The sequence below is a fragment of the Pseudorca crassidens genome, chromosome X (genome assembly GCF_039906515.1).
Source record: "Pseudorca crassidens isolate mPseCra1 chromosome X, mPseCra1.hap1, whole genome shotgun sequence".
Taxonomy (NCBI): domain Eukaryota; kingdom Metazoa; phylum Chordata; class Mammalia; order Artiodactyla; family Delphinidae; genus Pseudorca; species Pseudorca crassidens.
Window position 1 is genome coordinate 16,364,309 of NC_090317.1, and position 23,251 is coordinate 16,387,559.

General features: G+C 40.9%; 1 protein-coding gene across 6 annotated transcripts in view; it reads right to left on the reverse strand.

Annotated features, from left to right (window-relative positions):
* SLC9A6 (solute carrier family 9 member A6) overlaps positions 1–23,251 on the reverse strand; it is a 55,489-nt gene that overhangs the window by 6,926 nt on the left and 25,312 nt on the right. For 5 of the 6 annotated variants that reach the window (XM_067723992.1, XM_067723991.1, XM_067723987.1 and 2 more), the window contains 6 exons: positions 22,883–22,971; positions 20,501–20,614; positions 14,550–14,661; positions 13,476–13,629; positions 7,528–7,558; positions 5,174–5,253 (listed from right to left, as the gene is read on the reverse strand). In XM_067723992.1, the coding sequence (XP_067580093.1) occupies positions 5,174–5,253; positions 7,528–7,558; positions 13,476–13,629; positions 14,550–14,661; positions 20,501–20,614; positions 22,883–22,971 (580 nt within the window). Of the gene's footprint in view, positions 1–5,173; positions 5,254–7,527; positions 7,559–8,713; positions 8,804–13,475; positions 13,630–14,549; positions 14,662–20,500; positions 20,615–22,882; positions 22,972–23,251 lie in introns of all 6 variants that reach the window. The other variant, XM_067723993.1, reaches the window with a different exon arrangement.

Consider the following 23,251-nt stretch of genomic DNA (forward strand, 5'->3'; position numbering starts at 1 on the left):
GCCTCTTCAATGAGTTGAAACTTTAGTATCAAAGGAAACTCAATTCTAAAAACATTAAAAAAATTATGCATCATGAGGTCCTCTGTCATAGACTCTTATTTCAGTATTCATCTATTCTCCAAAAATAAAAATAAAAACAGATGCAACAATATATTTGATACTCAGAAGAAAAAAAGAGGGAATCATGAGAAAAAGCAGAAAAAGGGAGAAAGACACATACATATTCGCTGCTTTCTAAAATTACAACTTAAGGTTGTTCTCAATTAAAAATGAGGAGGCCAAAGAAATTTACATAAATTCACATATTTATAAACTCTAAGATTAAAGTACTTCATATAAACACACTTACATAGCTCATAAAACATCTTGCCACACAAAACCACTGAAAATCTGGAATGATGAATTCTACTAGTGCATTAAGTACAGAAAGTACCAGATCGTAGTTTAGTGGTACTTAACACGCTAGTACAGAGGCTAATAAGTCTTGGTATTTAACTCTATAAGAACAAATTCCCTAAAAACTAAAACTTACCAAGTATTGACAAAAGGAAATCTGAATAGTCCTGTATTTATTAAAGAAACTAAAAACCTCTTCATACAAAAAGTTCCAGGCCCAGAAGGCTTCACTGGTTAAAATCTTCCCAGACTTAAGAAATACACAAACTCCTCCAGAAAAATAGAAAAAGAGAAAAATTCTTCCCTACCTGTTTTATAAAACTAGCACAATCTTCCTATAGAAACTTGACAAGGACATTACAAGAAAAAAAAATCACGAGCCAATACCTCTCATGAAAAGACACAAAAATCAGACACAAAATACTAGCAAATTAAATCTAGTGACATACACAGTGAATAATATCATAATCAAGTGGGATTTGTTCCAGTAATGTAAAATTGGCTTAACATTCAAACAATTGATGAAAATCAGCAAGATAACACACTAAAGGAGAAAAAATAAATACACGATCGTCTCAGTTGATGTAGAAAAAGCGTCTAATAATATTCAATACCTATTTATGGTAAGAACTCTTAGCAGACTAGAAATAGAAAGGAATTTTCTTACATTGATCAAGGATATCTCAAAAACTGACAGCTAACATCATACTCAATGGTGAAATATTGAAAAATTTCCCCCTTAGGTCAGGAATAAGACAAGAATGCCCGCTATCATCACTTACATTTAACATTGTACTGGGAATGTCCAGCCAATATAATAAGACATAAAAATAAAACATTATTATTCACTTGGTTATGTGCATAGAAAACAGAATCTAAAAACTATTAGAAATGTAAGTAAACTTAACAAGATTGCTGGATACAAGGCCAATATATAAAAATCCAATTATATACCTATATATTAAGGGCAAAAATGTAGAAAATAAAATAAAATGAAATACATACCATTTACAATAGCACCCAAAATACCAAATATATAGAGATAAATATAATGAAAGATGTGCAAGACCTGTCACTAAAAACTATAAAACATTAATGAGAGAAGTTAAAGAAGATCTAAATGAATGGAGGATATACAGTGTTCATGGATTGGAAGACTCAATATTGTTAAAATGTCAGTTCTCTCCAAATTCATCCACAGATTTAATACAAATTCAATAATTTGCCAGCAGCTTTTTTTCTGTGTGTGTGTGAGCATGAGTGTGCATGTATGTATGGAAAATGACAAGTTGTTTCTAAAATTTAGATGAAAATGCCATGGACCTAAAATAGCTAAGGCAATACTAAAGAATGACAAACCTGTAGAATTTCTCCTATTGGATAGCAAGACTTATTAAAAAGTACAATAATTAAGAGAGTGTGGTATTGATGTAAAAATAGACAAAGAGAAAAGACGGTCCGGAAACAAGAGCCCCCCGACTTATATGGCCAAGTGATTTACAACAAAATTTCCACTGCAATACAGTGGGTTAAGGATGGCATTTCCAATAAACGGTGCTGGGTCAACTGAATACTCATATGGGAAAAAATAGGTCTTGACCCACACCTCACACTATACACAAAAATCAATTTGTAATGGATCGAAGACTTAAATGTGATAGTTAAGACAATCATATGTTTAGAAGAAAACATAGGAAAATATCTTCATGACCTTGGGATATAAAAGATCTCTTAAGACACAAAAAGCACTAACCATAAAAGAAAAGATTAATGAAATAAACTTCATTAAAATGAAGAATTTCTGTTCCTCAAAAGACAGGATTACAAAAATGAAAAGGTGAGCTATAGATTGGGAGAAGATAGTCACAATACATATAACTAACAAAGAACTCAATTCAGGAATGTAGAAAGAATTACAAGTAAATAAAAAAAAGGTAAGACAGTTCAATTAAATAGTGAGCAAAAGAACCGAACAGACACACTTCATAAAAGAGGATATCCAAATGGCCAATAAACATATGAAAGGAAACCTCATCAGAGGAATGCAAATTAAACCACATGAGATATCACCACGCACCCACTGAAATGGCTAAAATTTCAAATGCTGGCCAATGCCAAGTTTTGGAGAAGATGTGGAACAACTTAACTTGCTGATGGGAGTGTAAATTGGTTACAACCACTCTGGAAAACAGGTTGGCAATATCTATTAAAGCTAAACATACACTTGCTCCAAATTCCATTCCTAGGTATATACCCAAGAGAAATGAGTGCCTATGTTCATCAAAAGATGTACAAACAGGGAATTCCCTGGTGGCGCAGTGGTTAAGAATCCACCTGCCAGTGCAGGGGACACGGGTTCAAGCCCTGGTCGGGGAAGATCCCACACGCTGCGGAGCAACTAAGCCTATGCGCCACAACTACTGAGCCTATGCTCTAGAGCCCGCAAGCCACAACTACTGAGCCCACGTGCTGCAACTACTGAGCCCGTGTGCCTAGAGCCCATGTTCCGCAACGAGAGAAGCCACCGCAGTGAGAAGTCCGCGCACCACAATGAAGAGCAGCCTCCGCTCAGCGCAACTAGAGAAAGCCCTCCCGCAGCAACGAAGACCCAACGCAGCCATAAATAAATAAATTAATTAAAAGATTATTTTTTTAAAAAAAGATGTACAAATGTTTAGCTTTATTTATAATCGTCAAAAGCAGGAAACAACCTAAACGTTTATCAACAATAGTTTCTGAGATATCCTTAACCAAAAAAAAGAAAAGAAAAGAAAACCCCCAAAAACCAAAACCCCGTAGTATATTCATACTATTTATGGAACACTACACAGCAATGATAAAGAATGAATTACTGGTACAGGCAACAATATAGATAAGTTACACAATGTTGACTGAAAGAAGCAAAACATAAAGTAATACATAGTATATAATTCCATTTATATGAAGATCAAAAATAGGTAAAACTAATCCATGTTGCAAGGAATCAGAACAGTGGCCGCCCTTTTGGCTGTAAGGCCTTCAGGGAAGTCATTACTGACTGCAGGGAAAACAGGGAGCCTTCTGGGGTGCTTGAAATGTTCTTCGTATCTTTATATGGGTGGCAGGCACACAGGTGTATACATAAGTCAAAATTCATTAAGCCGTACCCTTAAGATTTGTATACATTACTGTATTTAAGTTATATCTCAATTATAACAAATGAACAAACGGACTGCACAAAGGAACTGAAATCTAGAATGATGAATGATTAATTATACTAGGGCACTAGGTATTAAAATTACCAAGTCTTAGTCTAGTAGTACTGAGTCAAACAATTCTTGGTGGTCACTTCTATAAGAATATAAAAAAATATTATTCTACTCTTTCTCTACATTAGGATCATTTAATTATTTTGTATATTATGCAGAAAATATACAAAACATTTATGAAGGAAAAACTAAACAATTTTTGTTAAATCAGAAGGATGAAAAAAATCCCAAGAGATATGGGAGTGGCTTATACCCAAAATGCTGATAATGGAGACAAAAGTAATGACATAATCATTAAACAATTTTTTTTTTTTTTTTTTTTTTGCGGTACGCAGGCCTCTCACTGTTGTGGCCTCTCCCATTGCGGAGCACAGGCTCTGGACGCGCAGGCTCAGTGGCCATGGCTCACAGGCCCAGCTGCTCCGCGGCATGTGGGATCTTCCCGGACCAGGGCATGAACCCGTGTCCCCCGCATCGGCAGGTGGACTCTCAACCACTGTGCCACCAGGGAAGCCCTCATTAAACAATTTTAAGGAGCCAGGATCTCTCTCCCTCTAATAGGAGTCTTAATACCATAGATAAGCGAGTATTCATGTTCCCGTATATTAATTTTGAGTCCTCGTAAAAAGTGAATGTAAAAATCTAGCAAACAGAATATAGTAAATAGTAGCTTCTAATGATAATTGTCAAGCGCATTTTTTGTAAACATAGAAGGTTTTGATCAGAAAGTCAAAAGCAAGGGAAAAACATTTTACATGGTTGTCCCAAATTTGCTTCAATGGAACATAAACCAGGTTTTGATTCCCTTACTGATAAGTCTCAGCCAGAAAGAACTCCATGGTCCCTTTTTCTAGTTCAACTTTCAAATAAGAAATTAATTTTAATAAATAGTGAGTGATAAAATGTTTTTTAAAAGGCATGATTTAAACAGGTTATTATATATAGCCCGACCCAAAGTATAGCTATGAAGAAGACTGTTACGATAGGACAAGAAGGAAATTGGTAAACAATGAAGCACTGGCATTCTGAATGGAGAGGAGAATCTCCCAGTCTGTGGAAAGGTCAGAGAAAAAACGACATCACTGACTACTGCGGTACCTAGCATCACTGAATTTCTCATTCTCATGTTTTTTCCTAAGGCAGTCTTTCCTCTTTTACTCTAACAAGCACACGGACAAACACCAACAAATCCCTTTTGCGGCATTCACTCGATTAGCTAAAGGACAATAAATATTAAAGTTTGCTCAATAAATAAACCTATATATCAAAACAAGTCTATCATAAGGGCTCCTGAGTCCCTGCATACAGCAAGCTTCTGCAATAACCAGTCCTTACTGGTTCCATGGGTTTTCAGAGGATTCATCTGTGTGGGTTTCCTCTGGTAACCTTCTCTACTACACTGAAGGGGAAAGGGAAGACCAAAGGCAGGTTTTATATTCCAGTTCAGGAAGAGAGTGGTCAAAACCGTTGTTCCATTAAACTCTAGCGTCCACGTCCACACTGCCATTTTTTTTCTCAGTTAAGGATACTTATGATCAAAGTTATACCATATCCGGAAAAGCCAGGCACTCTCTGCTTTGGTAGTTCTTCTTTCACTTTCAGGAATACCCTGCAAACAGATTATAAATCAATACATACACAAAGATAAAAACACATTTAGTTAAGAGTCATTTCTTTGTAGAATCAGGAACATAGCCTACCGCATACGAGATACTCTCCAACACGGGTAACATGAGACATTTAATAGCTTGTACACTGCAGCTTGGGAATAAAAAATTGAAGTGTTTTTCTGAACACTTCTATTACTCAGGCTGCTTACTGATTTATGAGTCTACTGGCATTTAAAAAAATCAGTGTGGGATAATCCATCCCCTAAATCTGAAAGGCTTACACCCATGTGAACTGCACCTTAAGTAGAAAACATCCCATCAACATCCCGATCTCTGGGAGTTGTCATGGGTCCCAAAGTTAACTGGCATTTTCAAAGTTGCTACTATGTTCTTAGAACACTAGCAAAATGTAAGTAAGTAGGGAAATTCCATGTTAAGCCTGACTGGGTAGGAGGGAAAAGTAACAGCAAGCAGCTTCAAAAACAGCTCCCCCAAAACATCAACTGGGTCCTTATGTGTAATATGATGCGGTCGGCCAGCAGTGGCGCTGTTAGGCCACCTGGTTCCTCTCGGCTCTGACACGAACTAGTTGGGCAACTCCCTTTCCCTCTCTCCAGCGGAGTTTTTTCATGTATACAATGTTACTCGAAGGCTCTATCCATCATGAATGTTCTATGTTTCCGGGACTTTCGAAGAGTACGGAGTTTAGATTCTGGCTTTTGGTTCCTGTTCTTCCTGGTCTTCGAAATAAATGAATCTTCCTCTCAACATGTATCAAAACATAGACAATATAAAAATGTTTGAGAACACTGTATGGGCTTACAAGAGTGGAGAATCACCCATATTTCCTTTCACATCAGGAGGCATTGGTTTGTATGTCTCCGCTTTTTGAAGAGCGACGAATCTGTAAATCTCACATGATCCTCTCACCACATGAGCACCTGTACACCCAACTCCCACACGCTCCGTAGTTACTAAAATCTTCCTCTGGGCTTCCCAGTGGACACTCGAAATACTGAGTAAACAATATACTGAGCCAAGGCATCCATACGGTTTTGAGGGCAAGGTAAAAATGAGATTTTTTTTCCTGGATGTCACAGCTGCTACTCACCTACCTGGCTCTCTCCCTGTCACTCCATTTCCATTTGTCCTCTGTGGCGACAGAGGGGACATAGCAAGTGGAGACTTTCGCAGATGGTGATCAAGCACTTGTCCGAGGGCCTGTTTGGTAACTCTTCTTGTTTGGCCGTGGGGGTGGAGGCACTGAGGAGCTATTGCCCCTTGGAAAGCACCCCAGCAGCTCACCGTCATGGGAATTTATCCAGCCTTGTTGTACAAATAGTGCAAGCCCATGAAATTATACTTTAAGGTTCTGACCACAAAAGGGGCAAGTACTTACTATGTCACGTACACACTCAGCACTCAATAGCTAGCAAAATTAGCATTCAGGAAATGAATCTGATAAAAAACATTTTTAAACTACACTCTGAAGACAAATAAACCAGGGCTTGTTTCAGACAAGAAAAAGAACTGTGTTTTTAAAGAGATGCTTTCCATCTTCAAAAACCTCATTTCTGTGATTCCCCATCTCATGTCTAGGGCAGAGGCATATAGTCAGTGGTGCTCAGAAAGCATTAACAAGTGGCGGGAAAATACCAGAAAAGGGTGGTCAGTCTAGGGAAGGCACTGAGTCACACTGCATTCAGTCTACCAGGTTCAGGTTCAGAGGAACAACTGAGAAAGTGACACATGGAAGTAAGCAAGGAAACATGGGCAAGGCTGAGGCACGGGGTAAGAAAGCACATTCTCCTGAACAGGCAGGAAAGACTGGCTGAAGAGTCCAACGCTTCTGGGCAGTTCTCAAGGGCAGCTGCTGGTCATCCAATTTGAAAGTTACACAGGAAGAGCAGCTGGAGTGGGGCTTACATCAGAGACAAGCCTTCATGCGCAAACCAAAGTGGAAAAAGGCTCCCCGTGCCAGAGCAGTCACTTGAAAACCCAGGAGCACTTAAGGGACTGCTCTCGTCTGTGGCCAAAGCCCAGGTTGGCCCAAAGATAGGAGAGCTGTCACCCTTGATAACCACACGCTGCCTAAAATTCAGTTTTGTCTCTATCGAGCAGTGAGAAAAGCCAGGAATGATGTCAGTTAAAAGCTGATGCAAATAGGACAGGATCTAAATAATAGTGACATGAAGTCTACAGTAGATGTGTTTTCTTTCCAAGCGGCTACACATTTGACAGAAATGCCAGAGACAACACAAATGCATATTTACCAAATGTTCTTGGTCTGAATCAACACCAACCCTAAAGGAGAAACACAAAAGGAAAATGAGATCTTGCAGTCAAAAGAAAAATTGTCTATTCACATATGGGCACTGTCAGGCAACTACTTTTCTCAACGCAGAAGCTATGGAATGCTTAATATTTTCGTGCTTCTCGATGGCTGGTGACGTAGACTTTTGGCTCCCACCACTCTCCTTAGCACGGCTTGGACCCTAAGGCAAGCAGGGTCTACTAATATTCTCTTCCTGCAATCCAATCCCACTTACCAGTTTCAGAAAAAGAACTTTTTCTTCTGTAAGTCCACTACAAGCAGGAGTCAGGGAAAGCAGCATTGCCCCAGTGGTTGAATAAGAACTACAACGTAGTTCCAAAAACAAGGCTGGCCCAATGCAGTTCCAGGAGGGAGCTGCATGTTTTCGGACCTCTTGGCTCTCACGGCAACATCCTCTTATGACTGCAGAGAGGGTCCAATTACAGGGGTTTTCCCATAGGCTAATGGACAGACATTAGCCTTGGTTCTTCAGAATTCTTTCTTATCTGCTTTCCGTATCCCAGGGAACAGCTTCATTATGAAGAAGCTCTCTTTGACTCCTCTACCCCCTCAGCACGAGCACTCACCAACCCCGCTCATTCTTCCCCTAAACTGTTTCTCAGGTCTTCTCTCCTTTCCAACTGCTCAAGCTCGGGCCTCATTCTGACTCGTGGGGTCTGGAGCAACTGGCTGTAAGGTTGCCCAGCTGCCAGGCTCTCCTCTAGAGTTAGCCATCTAAAGCAGAGAACTAACTCACTGGCTTGTTCCCTGGACAAAAGACTCTGAGAGCAGCTTGCAACCCAGAGGGTCAAGTCTAAAGTCCTTTGTGTGGCATGCAAGACTCTACAAGCTAGCCTCCCCCGCTGCTCCAGCCTAGCTTTCCCCTCATCCTCGCCCACATACCCGCTGTTAGCCAGACCGACTGCTCCTCTCCCCAAATCCTGTCCTCCCCTGAGCTTCCACGCCTCCGCTCATGGTGTTCCCTCTATCGGAAATGTACTGCCCCTTATTTTTTTTTTTGTCCTCCTTTTTCAAGTTCCAAAGGAACCATTCTATGGCCCCTTCAGGCGGGACTTTTCCTTTGTGCTTTTACAGCACTTTCTAGATTCCTTTATTATAATACTTAGCACAGTATAGTTATTTACCGGTCAGTCTCCCCCAAAAGACTGTGAGCTCCTTGAGGATAAAGGCCATGTCCCAATTCATCTCCGTATCCCCAGAGTCTAGCACAGTACCTGACACACAATAGGTGCTCAAATGTTTATCGATTAAGGTCACTACTACAGACAACACAGTAAAAATAGCAGTGTGAGAAGCTGTAGCAGGAGCAGCCCAGTAACACCGAAGGGAGGAAAATGATGCACGACCTTATCTGGAAGGCAAGTGAATCAGGGCCAAAGACTTGAAAACAGATGGCCACGACCAGCTTCAGAATTGAAAGAAACGCTCATTTCTTCCTTGTTAAGATGGCCAGAAGCTGTTTAATATCTTCTTAGCCAGATTAAACTCTAATCACATTTGTGTATCTCAAGTGACATCTAGTGGTCTTGAAGACAGCACATTTGGGTTTTTTTGTTTTTCTGGTTTTTTAAATAAATTTTATTTATTTATTTATTTATTGGCTGCATTGGGTCTTCGTTGCTGTGTGCGGGCTTTCTCTAGCTGGGGTGAGCGGGGGCTACTCTGTTGCGGTGCGTGGGCTTCTCATTGTCGTGGCTTCTCTTGCTGTGGAGCACGGGCTCTAGGCGTGTAGGCTTCAGTAGTTGTGGCACGTGGGCTCAGTAGTTGTGGCTTGCGGGCTCTAGAGCTCAGGCTCAGTAGTTGTGGCGCACAGGCTTAGTTGCTCCGCGGCATGTGGGATCTTCCCGGGCCAGGGCTCGAACCTGTGTCCCTTGCATTGGCAGGCAGATTCTTTTTTTTTTTTTTTTTTTTTTGCAGTATGCGGGCCTCTCACTGCTGTGGCCTCTCCCATTGCGGAGCACAGGCTCCAGACGCCATGGCTCATGGGCCTAGCTGCTCCGCGGCATGTGGGATCTTCCCAGACCGGGGCACGAACCCGTGTCCCCTGCATCGGCAGGCGGACTCTCAACCACTGCGCCACCAGGGAAGCTCGGCAGGCAGATTCTTAATCACTGCACCACCAGGAAAGCCCCCTGAAGACAGCACATTTGTAATTCTCAGATGGAACAGTACTGGAGGCCAATTCAAGGTAATAAAATTTCTCAGAGCAGTTATTATCTGCCAGGCACTGTGCTAAGCACAGGGCATAGACATGAATTAGACACGGCTCTGCCCTCAAGGAGCTCACAGACTAGTGGGGGAGACAGATACAACTAGAGCATAATCCCTAAGGGCTTTGCAATCCAGGAGGGCTGGGTTCCAATCTGACCTCATCTCCTTTCTAGCTGTTTGAATTCAGTCAAGTTATGCAGCCCTATGAACCGCAGTTCGATCACCTGGAAAATGGGGATGACAGACCCCACACAGAGTCGCTGCAAGGATCAAACAAGAAAATGTGTCTAAAGATCTTAAAACAGTGTCCCATACATCACTAACATTCTCTAAATGGCAGCTCTTATAACAATATCATTATTACAAGGCTGACCAAAACACGTACTGTAACAGAGGTACTCCATGCAGACGGAAGAGTGGTGCTGAGAGAAAAGAAGAGGGCAAAAGGAGGAGGCGTTTGAGCTGTGCCATCTCCTGGGAGTGAAAGAGAATTTCAGGCAGAGGCAACAGTGTGAGCAAAGGTTTGGAGATGGAGAAATGCAAAGTATGTGTGGTAAATGACAAGGAGCCAAAGGTGACTGTCACAGACTATGCGAAAGGGCCTACGAAGAGCTGGCTGGCTCTCACTCACTGAGGAGCCGTTGTCCACGCAACAGGACAGATCATGTCACTTTCTTGCTTTCAAATCCTACAAGATTGCCAATTTCGATTTTAAAATCCAAACTCCTTACCGTGTCCTACAGGACCCGATAGCAGGGGTCCACAAACTACAGCCCACAGGCCAATTCGGTGCACCTCCCGCTTTTGTGAATAAAGTCTTGTGGGAACACAGCCACGGCAACTGATTCACATATTGTCTATGGGACTTTCACGCTGGAGTTGAGTAGCTGAGACAGAGGCCATACAGCCTTCAAAGCCTAAAATATTACTCTCTGGCCCTTTACAGGACACGTTTGCCAACCCCTGCCCCTAAAGGATCTTGCCCACCTCGTTTCCTACCTACCCTTCAGTCACTGTAGTCCAGCTAGGTGGGCTTTGTTCCTTTCCATTCAATAGGCTACATTTGTGCCTACCTCAGGGCCTTTGCACATGCTCTCCCCTCTGCCTGGACTGCTCTTCCTCCTGCTCACCATTTAACTGGCATCATCTTGTCATTCAGGTAGACTGAGCTCAAATCTAACCTCAGAGAGACCTTTCTTGATCTCCACCTATAAAATACATCTATCCCCAGCTACTATCATAGTACCTTGTTTGCCATCATAGCATTTAACATCATCTAAAATTGTCATCTTCATTTATTTACTTGCTAGCTTACTATCTGTCTTCTTCTACCACAGTATAGACATTATGAGACCAGGGACCTCTTCTATCTTATTACTACCACTGCACCTCTCCAGACCAGGGTCTCTTAACCTTCGCATTACCAACATCTTGGTCCAGATCATTCTTTGTTGTGAGGGCTGCTCTGGGCACTGGAGGACGTTCAGCAGCATCCTTGGCCTCCCCTCTTAGATTGTGACAATCAAAAATGTCTCCAGGCACTGCCAAATGTCCCTGGCGGCGGGGATCACCCCCAGTTGAGAACCACTAAGTTAGAGAACCATGGCACATAGTTGGTTCTCAATCAGTATTTATCGAATGAATGAATAAAAGGCTTTACAGACATTAATTAGCTCACTGAATCCTTACAACAACCCTGGGAGGGAGGTACTGTTACACACGTCACAAACAGGGAACCTGAGGCTGAGAAAGGTTAAAGAACTCGCTCAAGATCACAGAATTACTAAACAAAGGGGCAAGAACTCAAAGTCAGGTCTGATCCTGCATGAATTTTAAACCTGGAGGACTTTTTAGTATCCTCACAGTTGTACTAGACAAATTTGGGGGGAGGTAAGAAAAACTTAAATTCCAGTCTCTGTTTGAAAAGAGGCCAAAACCCCCCCCCCCCCCCCAAACAGCAACAACAGTAACAAGAGTTAACCTAAGACTGTAAAGTAATGGATACAACTGAATGCCAAACTATGCTACAGGACAGGCAAGATGGAGCCAAAAAGCTTGCAAAGCTGGTGAGGTAGATTCGACTTTATGTGAATAGGTAGGTTTTTGTGGGGGTTTTTTTGGCGGGGGGTAAGTGTGGGTATTTGGTTTGGTTTACGTGGAAGGCAGTTAGGGAAGAGAACTGATTCTACTTAAACACTGAGACTCCACTTAAGACTGTTATTTTTCCTAAATTATCTCACATTTAATTTTGTTGTTCTTAGTAGAATAAGGAAGAGCCTTCATTTACAAGCTCTTGAGGAAAAAAAGGAGTTTAATCCTTCAAAAATGGACCACCCTCATTTCTTGATGCAGCATTCTAGGAGAAATTAAGTGAGACTGGAGGCTCCTCTGTCCACCACTTAATGATATGTATGACTTGAATAACTTAGAAACTTTCTAAGCCTCTATTTCCTCACTTGTAAATGGAGCGATTGTCATTAGACAAATACGTAAAATGTACCTAGCACAATGCCTAGCACATAGTAGGTGCTCAACAAATGCCAGGTCCTCCCTGAAGTAATAATCAGGGTTACAAGAACATTATTTTGGTGTATTTTCAATTATCTACAATAACAGCACAGGAATTGTAAGAAAGGGATTTGAACAGTAAAGGGAGAGAAAGGCAGTAACAACGTTCAAAGTCTGAGCGCCGGCTGCAATTTAGAGTGTTAAGAGAAAGGCATAATAGAATGAAAAAAAATGGAGAACAGATTCTATAAGATGTGAAATACTGTTTTTTCTAATGAACCTTACACATGCTGGAAGCTCAGTAGCTCTTAAGGTCTATGAAGTTACAGCCAAACACAGAAGTAAAATCTACGAAGGCTTTAGCAACATACACTGCTATACCCATGGAAACAAAGGCAGAACTCTTGAGATACAAGGGAGCTTTCCAATTGAATACATTAACTAGTGTACATTCAAGACTAAGACGTCACAACCTTGGCCTTGGATTGTCAGGTCAGGAACCATGCTGATCATGAAGATGAGAAAGAATGACAATATCCAGTTGTGATTGGGGTTGGGATAAACCGGACTGCCTCATATACTGCAAATATAAGAAGATTTTTGATCCGGTCTGGTAATACGGATCATAAACCTTAAATAGAGGCATATCCCTTGACCAAGCAATTCCACTTTTTAGGAATGCATCCTAAGGAAATTGATAAGTGCACAATGGTGTATGCATTTACAAACGTTCACACTCAGTAAGAGCAAAATCCTCAATTGTTAGCCATAACAGCAAAATCCTAGAAACGATACAAAAGTCCAATGGTAGGGATTTGGTTAATAAATTATAATATATGCAGCCACTAAAATAATGATATTTACTAACATAAATGTCTATGCTATATTACATTTAAAAATCAGTTTACAAGAGTACCTGAAGTGTTGCCCCTTTTTGTTAAAAAAATATGTAAAGCACAGCAAGAGGTCTAGCAAGACATCCCTCAAAAGTGTTAACAACAGTTTTTATTCTTCTTTTGCATGTTCTCCATTTTTTTCTGTACTACATGTTATATACTTTTTAAAAGAAACGAAATATTAGAGACCTGTCAAAGCTCAAAATTGTCTCATGATTAAAACAACCCATATTATATTTTAATATTAAAATGAGGGCCCCTCACTACTTACCTTATATGCAAGCATGACAGCATGGCGGTGGTACCACCACCAAACACCCACACAGTAAAAAACACAATCAGAAGTGTGGTGCTGAACATCATTTGGCGGGCGTAAGTGGCAGTATCTCGAATGGCCAAGGCAAATGCCATTGCACCACGAAGGCCTACAAGGGAATGGAAGGACAATGCGAGCTTCATAAATTCAGAGAAATAGGGCACATTCTGAGACCTTAGAAGAGCATGAACAAATACGTAATATATTTTAACATACAAAAGTATATACAAACAAATACAAAAAGAATTAGCAGATGATACAGGCATTGATCGTTTAACAATTTTTTGAAATCTGTTTTAAAATTTACTTACACTAAAGTTCACTCTTTTGGGTGTACAGTTCCATGAATTTTGACAAATGTATAGAGGTGTGTGACCACTACTACAAGTGAGACACAGAGTGGTTTCATCGCCCCTCTCCCAAATTCATTTGTGCTACCCTCATTTTAGTCTAACCTCTCGTCACCCTATCAAACCCTAGCAACCACTGATCTGCTCTGCATCGCTGGGCTTTTGTCTTTTTGAGAATGTTGCGTAAATGGAACATATGGTATGTAACTATTTGAGCCTGGCTTCTTTCACTCAGCATAATGCCTCTGACGTCCATGCATGTTGTTGTGTGTATCACTAGTTTGTTCTTTTTAGTGCTGAGGAGCATTCCATGGCATGGATGTACCAGTTTGCTTATTCCCTCACTCACTGGAAGACAGACAGTTGGGCTGTTTCCAGGTTTTGGCAATTACAAATTGCCGTAAACATTCACATACAGGTTTTTGTGTGAAAATGCATCATCTTTACCTCCTCCACTACACGTGACATAGTTCCGAACTGGGAATTTGGAACCAGAACATGAAAAAATCCCCATAGAAGGGAATGGCACACTTTTAAAAAGAATTTTCTACTGGAGGTTGCAACTTTAATATTTAAGGGAGTCTCACATTATCAGCATATCATTTCCGTCCGAAATCAAGTTGGTGTATGCACTGTGAGTTGTTTCTTGGAGTAAGCAAGAGAGGGAATTATAACTTACCAGCAAACATCATCATGTGTTGAAAATTTGATCCAATCTTACTTCTTCTACCCAAATTAAGTAGGAGGGACAAGGGATAAATATTGGCAGCTCTTCCCAAGAAAATAGCAATCTAAAATTATTAATAGGTTAAGGATAATTCTTTTCATTATTAACATTCTTTACACTATACCTTCAAGATGGTGAAACACTATCTTAGGGAGCTCAGTTTCTAACACACAGTCTTTACTTATTTTTTTAATTTAAAAAATTTTTTAACATCTTTACAAGAGTATAATTGCTTTACAATGGTATGTTAGTTTCTGTTGTATAACAAAGTGAATCAGTTATATGTATACATATATCCCCATATCCCCTCCCTCTTGTACCTCCCTCCCACCCTCCCTATCTCACCTCTCTAGGTGGTCACAAAGCACCGAGCTTTTATCCCCCTGTGCTACGCAGCTGCTTCCCACTAGCTATGTATTTGACATTAGGTAGTGTATATATGTCAATGCCACTCTCTCACTTCATCTCAGCTTACCCTTCCCCCTCCCTGTAACAGTCTTTAGATTCCACTGTCTGACTCAGCACCGTCCAATGGAACTTTCTGCCACGATAGTACTATAGCTGCACTGTCCAACATGATGAGTGCCTGAAGTGTGGCTAGTGTGACTGAAATTTTCATTTAATTTCATTAACTTAAATTTAAATAATTACATGTGGTTAGTTGCTACCAAAATTGGACAGTGCAGGTCTAAGATATAGGATATTCATTAGATGAATAGGAACATGTTTAAAAACAGAGCTTCTTTGGCATAACCTTAAGATTACTAATATAACAGTCTAGTTCATCTTAACTGACAGTGTTGGTAGGGGGAAGAGTAATACTGGCTAAACTTGCCCTTGCTTCCTCAGAACAAAGGGCAGCTCAAACACCTCATACCACTGAAATTCCTGCTAACCTTGATGTACTTCTCTGAGTTTACACTTTCACCCTGCTTCAAAGGGAAGGCTTAATTGGAATTAAGAATGGTTTTAACTAGAAACCAATTTTAGTGTCTTTTTCTCCAGTTTGCTCTCTATAGAGACTCTTGCTTTAAAATACAATTTTGGTTTCAGGGGTTACAATACAGTCTCCACCTCATTTTCTGAAAGGAATATAAAGGAAAATCTAAGATTAAAAACAAAAGAAGGTGGGGGAAAAAAAAGAAGGTGGGGGAAAACAGTGCTGACCTAAGTAACTTTGGAAATGCGTGGAGTTTGTAGGACTAAAGGCAAAAGGAACTGCAGATAAGCATTACATGCTCATTGATAAAGTTGCTTCCCATGGGAGCACTGGGTAACAATCCTGATATTACTATGCATGCTGGAATGGAACAGTTAAGTAATGGATGGTAGAAGGTGGGAGCCAGGTTTCCCACTATTGGAATGGGGATTCACAGATCAGCAGGGGAGGAGGCTAGAATGACCCATATGGTAACGGATTAGAGTTGGAGACATTGGTATCTGGCTTAATAGAAATACAGATGGCTACCTATGTAAATATTTATAGATACACATATATTCAGGAGCTAATATATACATATATATTCCTCCTCTGTCAGCTGGAAGGGCTTAGAAACCAGGACACCCAGTAGCACTGAGCATACCTAGAGCCCAGATCTTGGTTTCTAACACCATTCCCCAATAAAAGGAACCAGGGCTCCTTGGAGAAATGGCTGATTCTAGGGCTGGGGCAGAAAATATATAAGATGAGCCTGAAGCACCTTATAGTTCCAGAAAGTGAGGAAGCACTCACAGAAATTTAAACAAAAACAAAACAAAACAAAACAAACACAAGGGACACCGGAGCCCACTGAAAGAGCTTCTAGTGGCCAAAGCTGGAACAGGTCAAGCAACACAATTTTAAAAGAAGTACTGTATTATAACCTGAAGTATAAAATAAATATCAATGAGTTCGTACTGATATAAATAAGTGATAGCTTCAAACAATAAATGGGGGAGAATAGAAAAATCTCCCGTGGAAAGAATTTCAAATAATTTTCTAGATACTCTGTCTTCGAGGCGGTGGAACTGAACTCCCCAGTCCCTAAGTGTGGCTCCCTGTAGTGACTCCCTTCTAAGCAGTACAACATAGAAAGGGGGGAAATTGAGGAACTTTACAATGGAGCAACCTGACAAACACTATCTAGGCTAAGTGATTAAGACCCAACACAGCCAAAAATAAATAAATTAATTAATTAATTTAAAAAAAAACGAACAAGAAGTAGTGAGGCATAAACTTAGGGGGAGTTTTCCTGGCACATTCCAGGCTAACTTACAACCTAGGAACACGACTTCCGGGAAGGTTCTGCTGCCCTAGTAACCAGACTTGGGAATGGAGAAACGCTGCAGCCTTTTGGCCGTTTCCTGCAACAGCAGATTTAAACACAGTGCTAATGGTCACTTAATAGTCACAATAATTGCAGACCCATGAATGACACCTCCCCTCAAAAAAATTGGGGGGTCAAAAATCGACCAAAAATTTCCAAAGAAGGCAACCTTTCAAGAAGACAATTTCAAGAGGCATATTTTACTCACATGTTTTCTTTTCCTTTTTTTTTTTTTAACAATAAAGGGCATGGAAAATGCTCAATATCATGAATTAAGAAAGACAGGCAAATCCCACATTATTAACATGCTGATAAGTATGTGCCCTTACCATGATGTGATGAGAATGGTACATTACTTCTGTGGTCTTCCTCCCAAAGAACACACAAGCCTGGTCTAAACACGGGAAAAACATCAGGCAAATTCCAGTTGTGGGACACCCTGAAAAGTACCTGACCAGTACCCCATCAAAATGGTCAAAGGTCATCAAAAACAAGGAATGTCTGAGAAACTGTCACAGTCAACTGGAACCTCCAGAGGCATGATGACTCGACAAAATGTGGCAGCCTGGATGGGACTTTGGATGAGAACAAGGACATTAGGGAAAAACTCTGGGGATCCGAATAAAGTATGAACTTCAGTTAATAATAATGTCTCAAGGGCTTCCCTGGTGGCGCAGTGGTTGAGAGTCCGCCTGCCGATGCAGGGGATACTGGTTCGTGCCCCGGTCCGGGAAGATCCCACATGCCGTGGAGTGGCTGGGCCCGTGAGCCATGGCCGCTGAGCCTGCACGTCCGGAGCCTGTGCTCCACAACGGGAGAGTCCACAACAGTGAGAGGCCCGCGTACCGCAAAAATAAATAAATAAAAAATAATAATAATAATGTATCAATATTGGTTTATTAATTGTGACAAGCATGCCATGCTAATGTAAGATGTTAACAATAGGGGAAACTGGGTGTGGGGTATATGAGAACTTTCTGTATTCACAATTTTTCTGTAAATCTAAAACTAGTTTAGAATCCAAAGGTTATTAAAAGTAGTGATTCTCTGAAAAAAAAAACAATAAACAAGAAAATAAAACAGTAACAACAAAACATGTGGGTCAATGTGGCAGTGACCGCTAGTTATATCCCCAATATCTATTTTTTCTTCCCTCAATAGTAGTAGATACTCCTCCCCATCACCTCCAATTTTCATCTGAGTATATAGACACCCAGCCTCCTCTGCTGGGAGGTGTAGCCCATGGGTGTTAGGTGGAAGTGATGTGTGCATGTTCTGGTGGGGGTGAGCCACCTGGGACCCTAAGAACAAGGGCAACTCCCTAAGGATGCTCGTAAGGCTGCTTGGGTCCCTACTGACTTTGTGGAGCAGAGCTTGCCACATCACTCCAGACTTTCCCATGAGAAAGAAACACATTTCTATCCTCTTTAAACCTTGGTTAACTTGGGTCATTGCCACATGAAACCAAACCTATATCCTAACAGACATAGCCAGCAAGAGAGCAACTCTCTCCTGGTAAGAGTCAATTTCCATGGTAGGATTCTGTATTGAGGAACTTCAATTCCTAACAGACTCAGAAACCTATAGAGAATATTTAGCCTTGTTTCTGGATAAGTATAGTGGATCAAACCACTTGACTGCTCAAAAAATTTCTCATAGACTAGCAGGATATGAAGTTACTGATCTCATGGGAGTCTTCCAGCTAAGGTTCTTCTCTTATGAATAAGGCTTTATCATTTTTTGCCTGAAGTTAATTCTCAGAAGACTAAGACTGCAGAATGGCATTTCAGTAATACTTCACTTTCTAACACAGATCCTACTTAGAGCTTTAATTAAAGAAATATTTCTGCCAATCTCTTTTGGCAGAATCTTCATTCTGAGGTGTTTTTTTAAAAACAGTACTTCTTTTGAAAATCACTAATTCGAACATCTCTCTCTCTGACCACAATGTTTCATGTTCACCTATCCCGGATAATTCTTCCACCTCACTGGGACCTCCAGTCCAAAGATCTTGCTACTTTTCCATCAGTCAGTCCGCTCCCTTCTTCATTTCCTTTTTTAGCCACATCTTAATAAAACTCATTCCAATACCTTGCATTCACTTACCCCTCTGTTTTCATTGCACCGACCTGACAAAACACCAAACTCAGACGGACTCAGCTATCTATTTTCTATTTTAGCTTACAGCTAAATTCTCCTGGACAAAGTCATACAACGGGGCAGATTGATTCTACTGTTAATACTTATTCCTCAAACTCAAATGGGTCCCTAACACTGCTCAGCGATTCTACTGCATTCCTTTGGTCAACTCACTTTCCCACTCTTGCAACCACTATTTCCAAACCTTCTTCTCAAAACTCCTATCACCTATGGGAGCCAGCCTCCTAGAGGGTTCCCTAGTATTCACACCCTTGTATAGCCTCTGCTAACACTGTACCAGGTTTTGTCTGTGTGACCAATAGAAAATGGCAGAAGGGGTGATGGTACATCACCTCCAAGATTAGGTCATAAAAGGCACTTTGGCCTCCATCTTGGTGCTCTCTCAGCTCACCCACTCTGGGGAAAGCTATGTTGTGCGCTGCCCCATGGAGAGGTCCACGCGGAGAAGAACTGAAGCCTCCAGCTAACAGCCATGTCAGTGAGGTTGGGGTGGCTCCTCCATCCCCAGTCAAGTCTCGAGAGAGTGAAGCCCCAGCCCAGAGCATGACTACAACCTCAGGAGGGATCCTGGAGCCAGAACCAGCCAGTGAAGCTGCTCCTAGATTTCTGACTCTCAGAAACCATGTGAAATAAGGCATGTTTGTTGTTTTAAGCTGCTAAGTTTTAGGGTAATTTGTTATATAATAGATAACTGATAGGCCACCTGCTCCTATCTCACTTTCAGCAGATGATCTCACCTCCTACTTTACAGATAAAAATAGAAGTAATCAGACAGGAACGCCATCTTGCAAATGTACCCTCATCTCTACATACCCTACCCTTTCCTGGAACAATGGCAGAGCTGTGCTCCCTCCCACTGAAGGCCCGTCCCTCCCCACATGCTTTGGGTTCCATCTCCTCCTGCCTTCTCATGAGGCTGGCACTATTGATTGCTGTCTTTCATGTAATCAGCTTCTCCTTTTCAGCTGGGTTTTAAAAACTCAACGAGAGAGAGAGAGAGAGAGAGAGAGAGAGAGAGAGAGAGAGAGAGAGATGGGGGGAGGGAGGGAGGGAAGGAAGGAGGGAGGGGTGGGTGATCCTCCTTCCATCTTTCATCATCTTTCAACTACTGCCCTGTGGCAGACTGCAAACTTCTCCCCACCATCCAATCTCTCTTTCTTCCCTTCAGTAATCAAGGACAAACAGTTTTATCTTTTGGGGTTGGCAGAATGGCAGGAGACTTTTTTTCTGTCATTTCAATCTGTTAGTATTATTTGTGTGATAAACAAAAAATGGAAATAGAATAGAATAGATAAAAGAGTTGAAATCCTGATTTGCTTTACTCAGAGGAAAATTTTATATATTTAACTGTATTCTTATCAATCACCCCTCCAGAAAACCCATGCAAATCTCAATTTAAAAAGAAGTTTCCAAAATGGAACACATAATAAAGGATACAAATGCTCCTACCACAAATGTTGGGTTAAAGACATGATTCTGGAATGTGAACAGTGTCAGTCCCATGTAGGAGAAGATGAAATTCTCTGCCAAGAAATTGAGAAGCTCAAACAACTGAAACGAAATTTTAAAAGGTTAGTCCAGTAAATAAAGTTACATAATTTGAAAACATGAGTATTACTAAGATATTGAAACAGATACTTCAAATATGTAACGTTCATGTATATCCCCCCAAACTCATGATTCAGAGGGGAGCAAATGTAGAGATGACATTTTTCTGGGCCCACAGAAAAAGCCAGAAATGTTACCCCTTCACTTCCCCAGTCAGCTTCCCTTCTTCAATCCCCATATTCAGTCATTCTTGTCCTCATCCTGCAAACCCTGCCAATTTTTCTTTTGCAATGTTCTTTGCTGTCCCTGCCATTGCCTTAGTCTAACTTTCATCAGTTCCCACCCATAATGCTGTGAAAGAGCCCTAACTGGTAACCCTGCAATCCCTAAAAATATGGCAGTTCCAAGACACGTCCCTCTTTACGGGCTGTAAGATCCAGTTCAAATCCTTTTATCCTGGCACAGAATGCTTCATGACGACTCTCACAACAGCACCTTGCCATGTGATTTCACTTTTTACATGGGTCTCAGCCCTCACTGAGGGAGTAGGGCTTACACATTATAGCCTGGTGCTCTGTACCCCCCCCTGCTGCCTGCCCACCTCCACCTGTTCACATCACTGTGATGAAAAGGCCACAACTAGAAGCATGAAAATTACAAAAGAAGAAATCTCATTGGTAAAGGCAAATATACAATAAAGGTAATAAATCAACCATATATAAAGCTAGTAGGGGGCTTCCCTGGTGGCGCAGTGGTTGAGAGTCCGCCTGCCGATGCATGGGACGCGGGTTCGTGCCCCGGTCTGGGAAGATCCCACATGCCGCGGAGCGCCTGGGCCCGTGAGCCATGGCTGCTGAGCCTGCGCGCCCGGAGCCTGTGCTCCGCAACGGGAGAGGCCACAACAGTGAGAGGCCCGCATACCGCAAAAATAAAATAAAATAAAATAAACATGGTGGGGGTAAAATGCATTTGAACTTAAGAGCTCAGCAAATATATGCACCCCACTGTTCACTGCAGCATTATTTACGATAGCCAAGATACAGAAGCAACCTAACTGCCTATCAATAGATGAATGAATAAAGAAGATGTGGGGTGTGTGTGTGTGTGTGTGTGTGTGTGTGTGTGTGTGTGTGTGTGTGTGTACCCAATGGAATATCACTCAACCATGAAAAGGAATGAATTCTTCCCATTTGCAACGACACGGATGGACCTAGAGGGTATTATGCTAAGTATAATAAGTCAGAGAAAGACAAATACTATATGATTTCACTTATATGTGGAATCTAAAAACCAAAAAAAAGAAGAAATATAACAAAACAGAAAAAGAGTTACAGATACAGAGAACAAACAGGTGGTGGCCAGAGGAGTTGGGGGTGGGGGAAGGAAAGAAATAGGTGATGGAGACTAAGAGGTACAAATTTCAAATTGCAAAATAAATGAGTCATGGGGATGAAATGTACAGTGTGAGGAATACAGTCAATAACTATGTAATATCTTTGTACAGTAACAGATGGTAATTAGACTTATGGTCATCATTTTGAAATGTATAGGAAAACCAAACTGCTATGTTGTATAACAGGAACTAACATAGTGTTGTAGGTCAATTATACTTCAAAACAAACAAAAAAACTCATAGAAAAGAGATCAGATTTGTGGTTACCAAAGGCAAGTTGTGGGGAGAGGGGGAATTGGATGAAGGTGGTCAAAAGGTACAAGCTTGCAGTTATAAGATAAATAAGTACTAGGGATGTAATGTACAACACGATAAATAGAATCAACACTGCTGTATGTTACATATGAAAATAGTTAGGACAGTAAATCCTAAGAGTTCTCATCACAAGAAAAAAATTTTTTTCTATTTCTTTAATTTTGTATCTATATGAGATGATGTGGTCGTCATTTCATGACGTATGTAAGTCAAATCCTTATGCTGTACACCTTAAACTTAGACAGTGCTGTATGCCAATTATATCTCAATAAAACTGGAAGGATAAAAAGCCGTAAGACAAGGGAAACAAGGAAAGGAAGCTAACTGACTGACCACTGGAGCCACAATAATAACAGCCCCTGGCTATTCTGCTGACCTATCTATACCCTAAAAGCTGTCACCCTTCAATCTGACAATCCCATCTATCTCTGGAGTCAACAGAAGAGGAGTTGAAATGAGCAGACATCACTTTGAACAGAACAAAGATTATTTTTCAGTAAAGAAAAAATTTGTTTTGCTGCAAGGAGGAAAAGTTTATTCACAAACTATAAAGTTTCTCTTACCTGTTTAGTTCTATGCTGAGACTCCGTGGACAAATTATTGTATGTATAATGGGCCTGTGTGATGCCACAAAACAATACTGCAACCACACCTATAAATACAACAAGTTCCAAGTTCACATAAAAGGAGAGTTCCCAACTTCTATACGGAGGCTCTTATTTTATAGAAGTAAATTAGATGCTTAGTGTTAAAATTTTCGGTTGTGACTTACTTTGTTGAGAGGAACCGCTTCCATTGAAAATCTTTTACATTCTAAAGTGACAGCATAAATCCCAACCCTAACAAGTGTGTTCAAACACTAGAGGGGTTGGTCCACACACAGAAAAAAAATCACTGGCTAAGTCCCTCCTTGTAAGGGTTTACAATTAAAA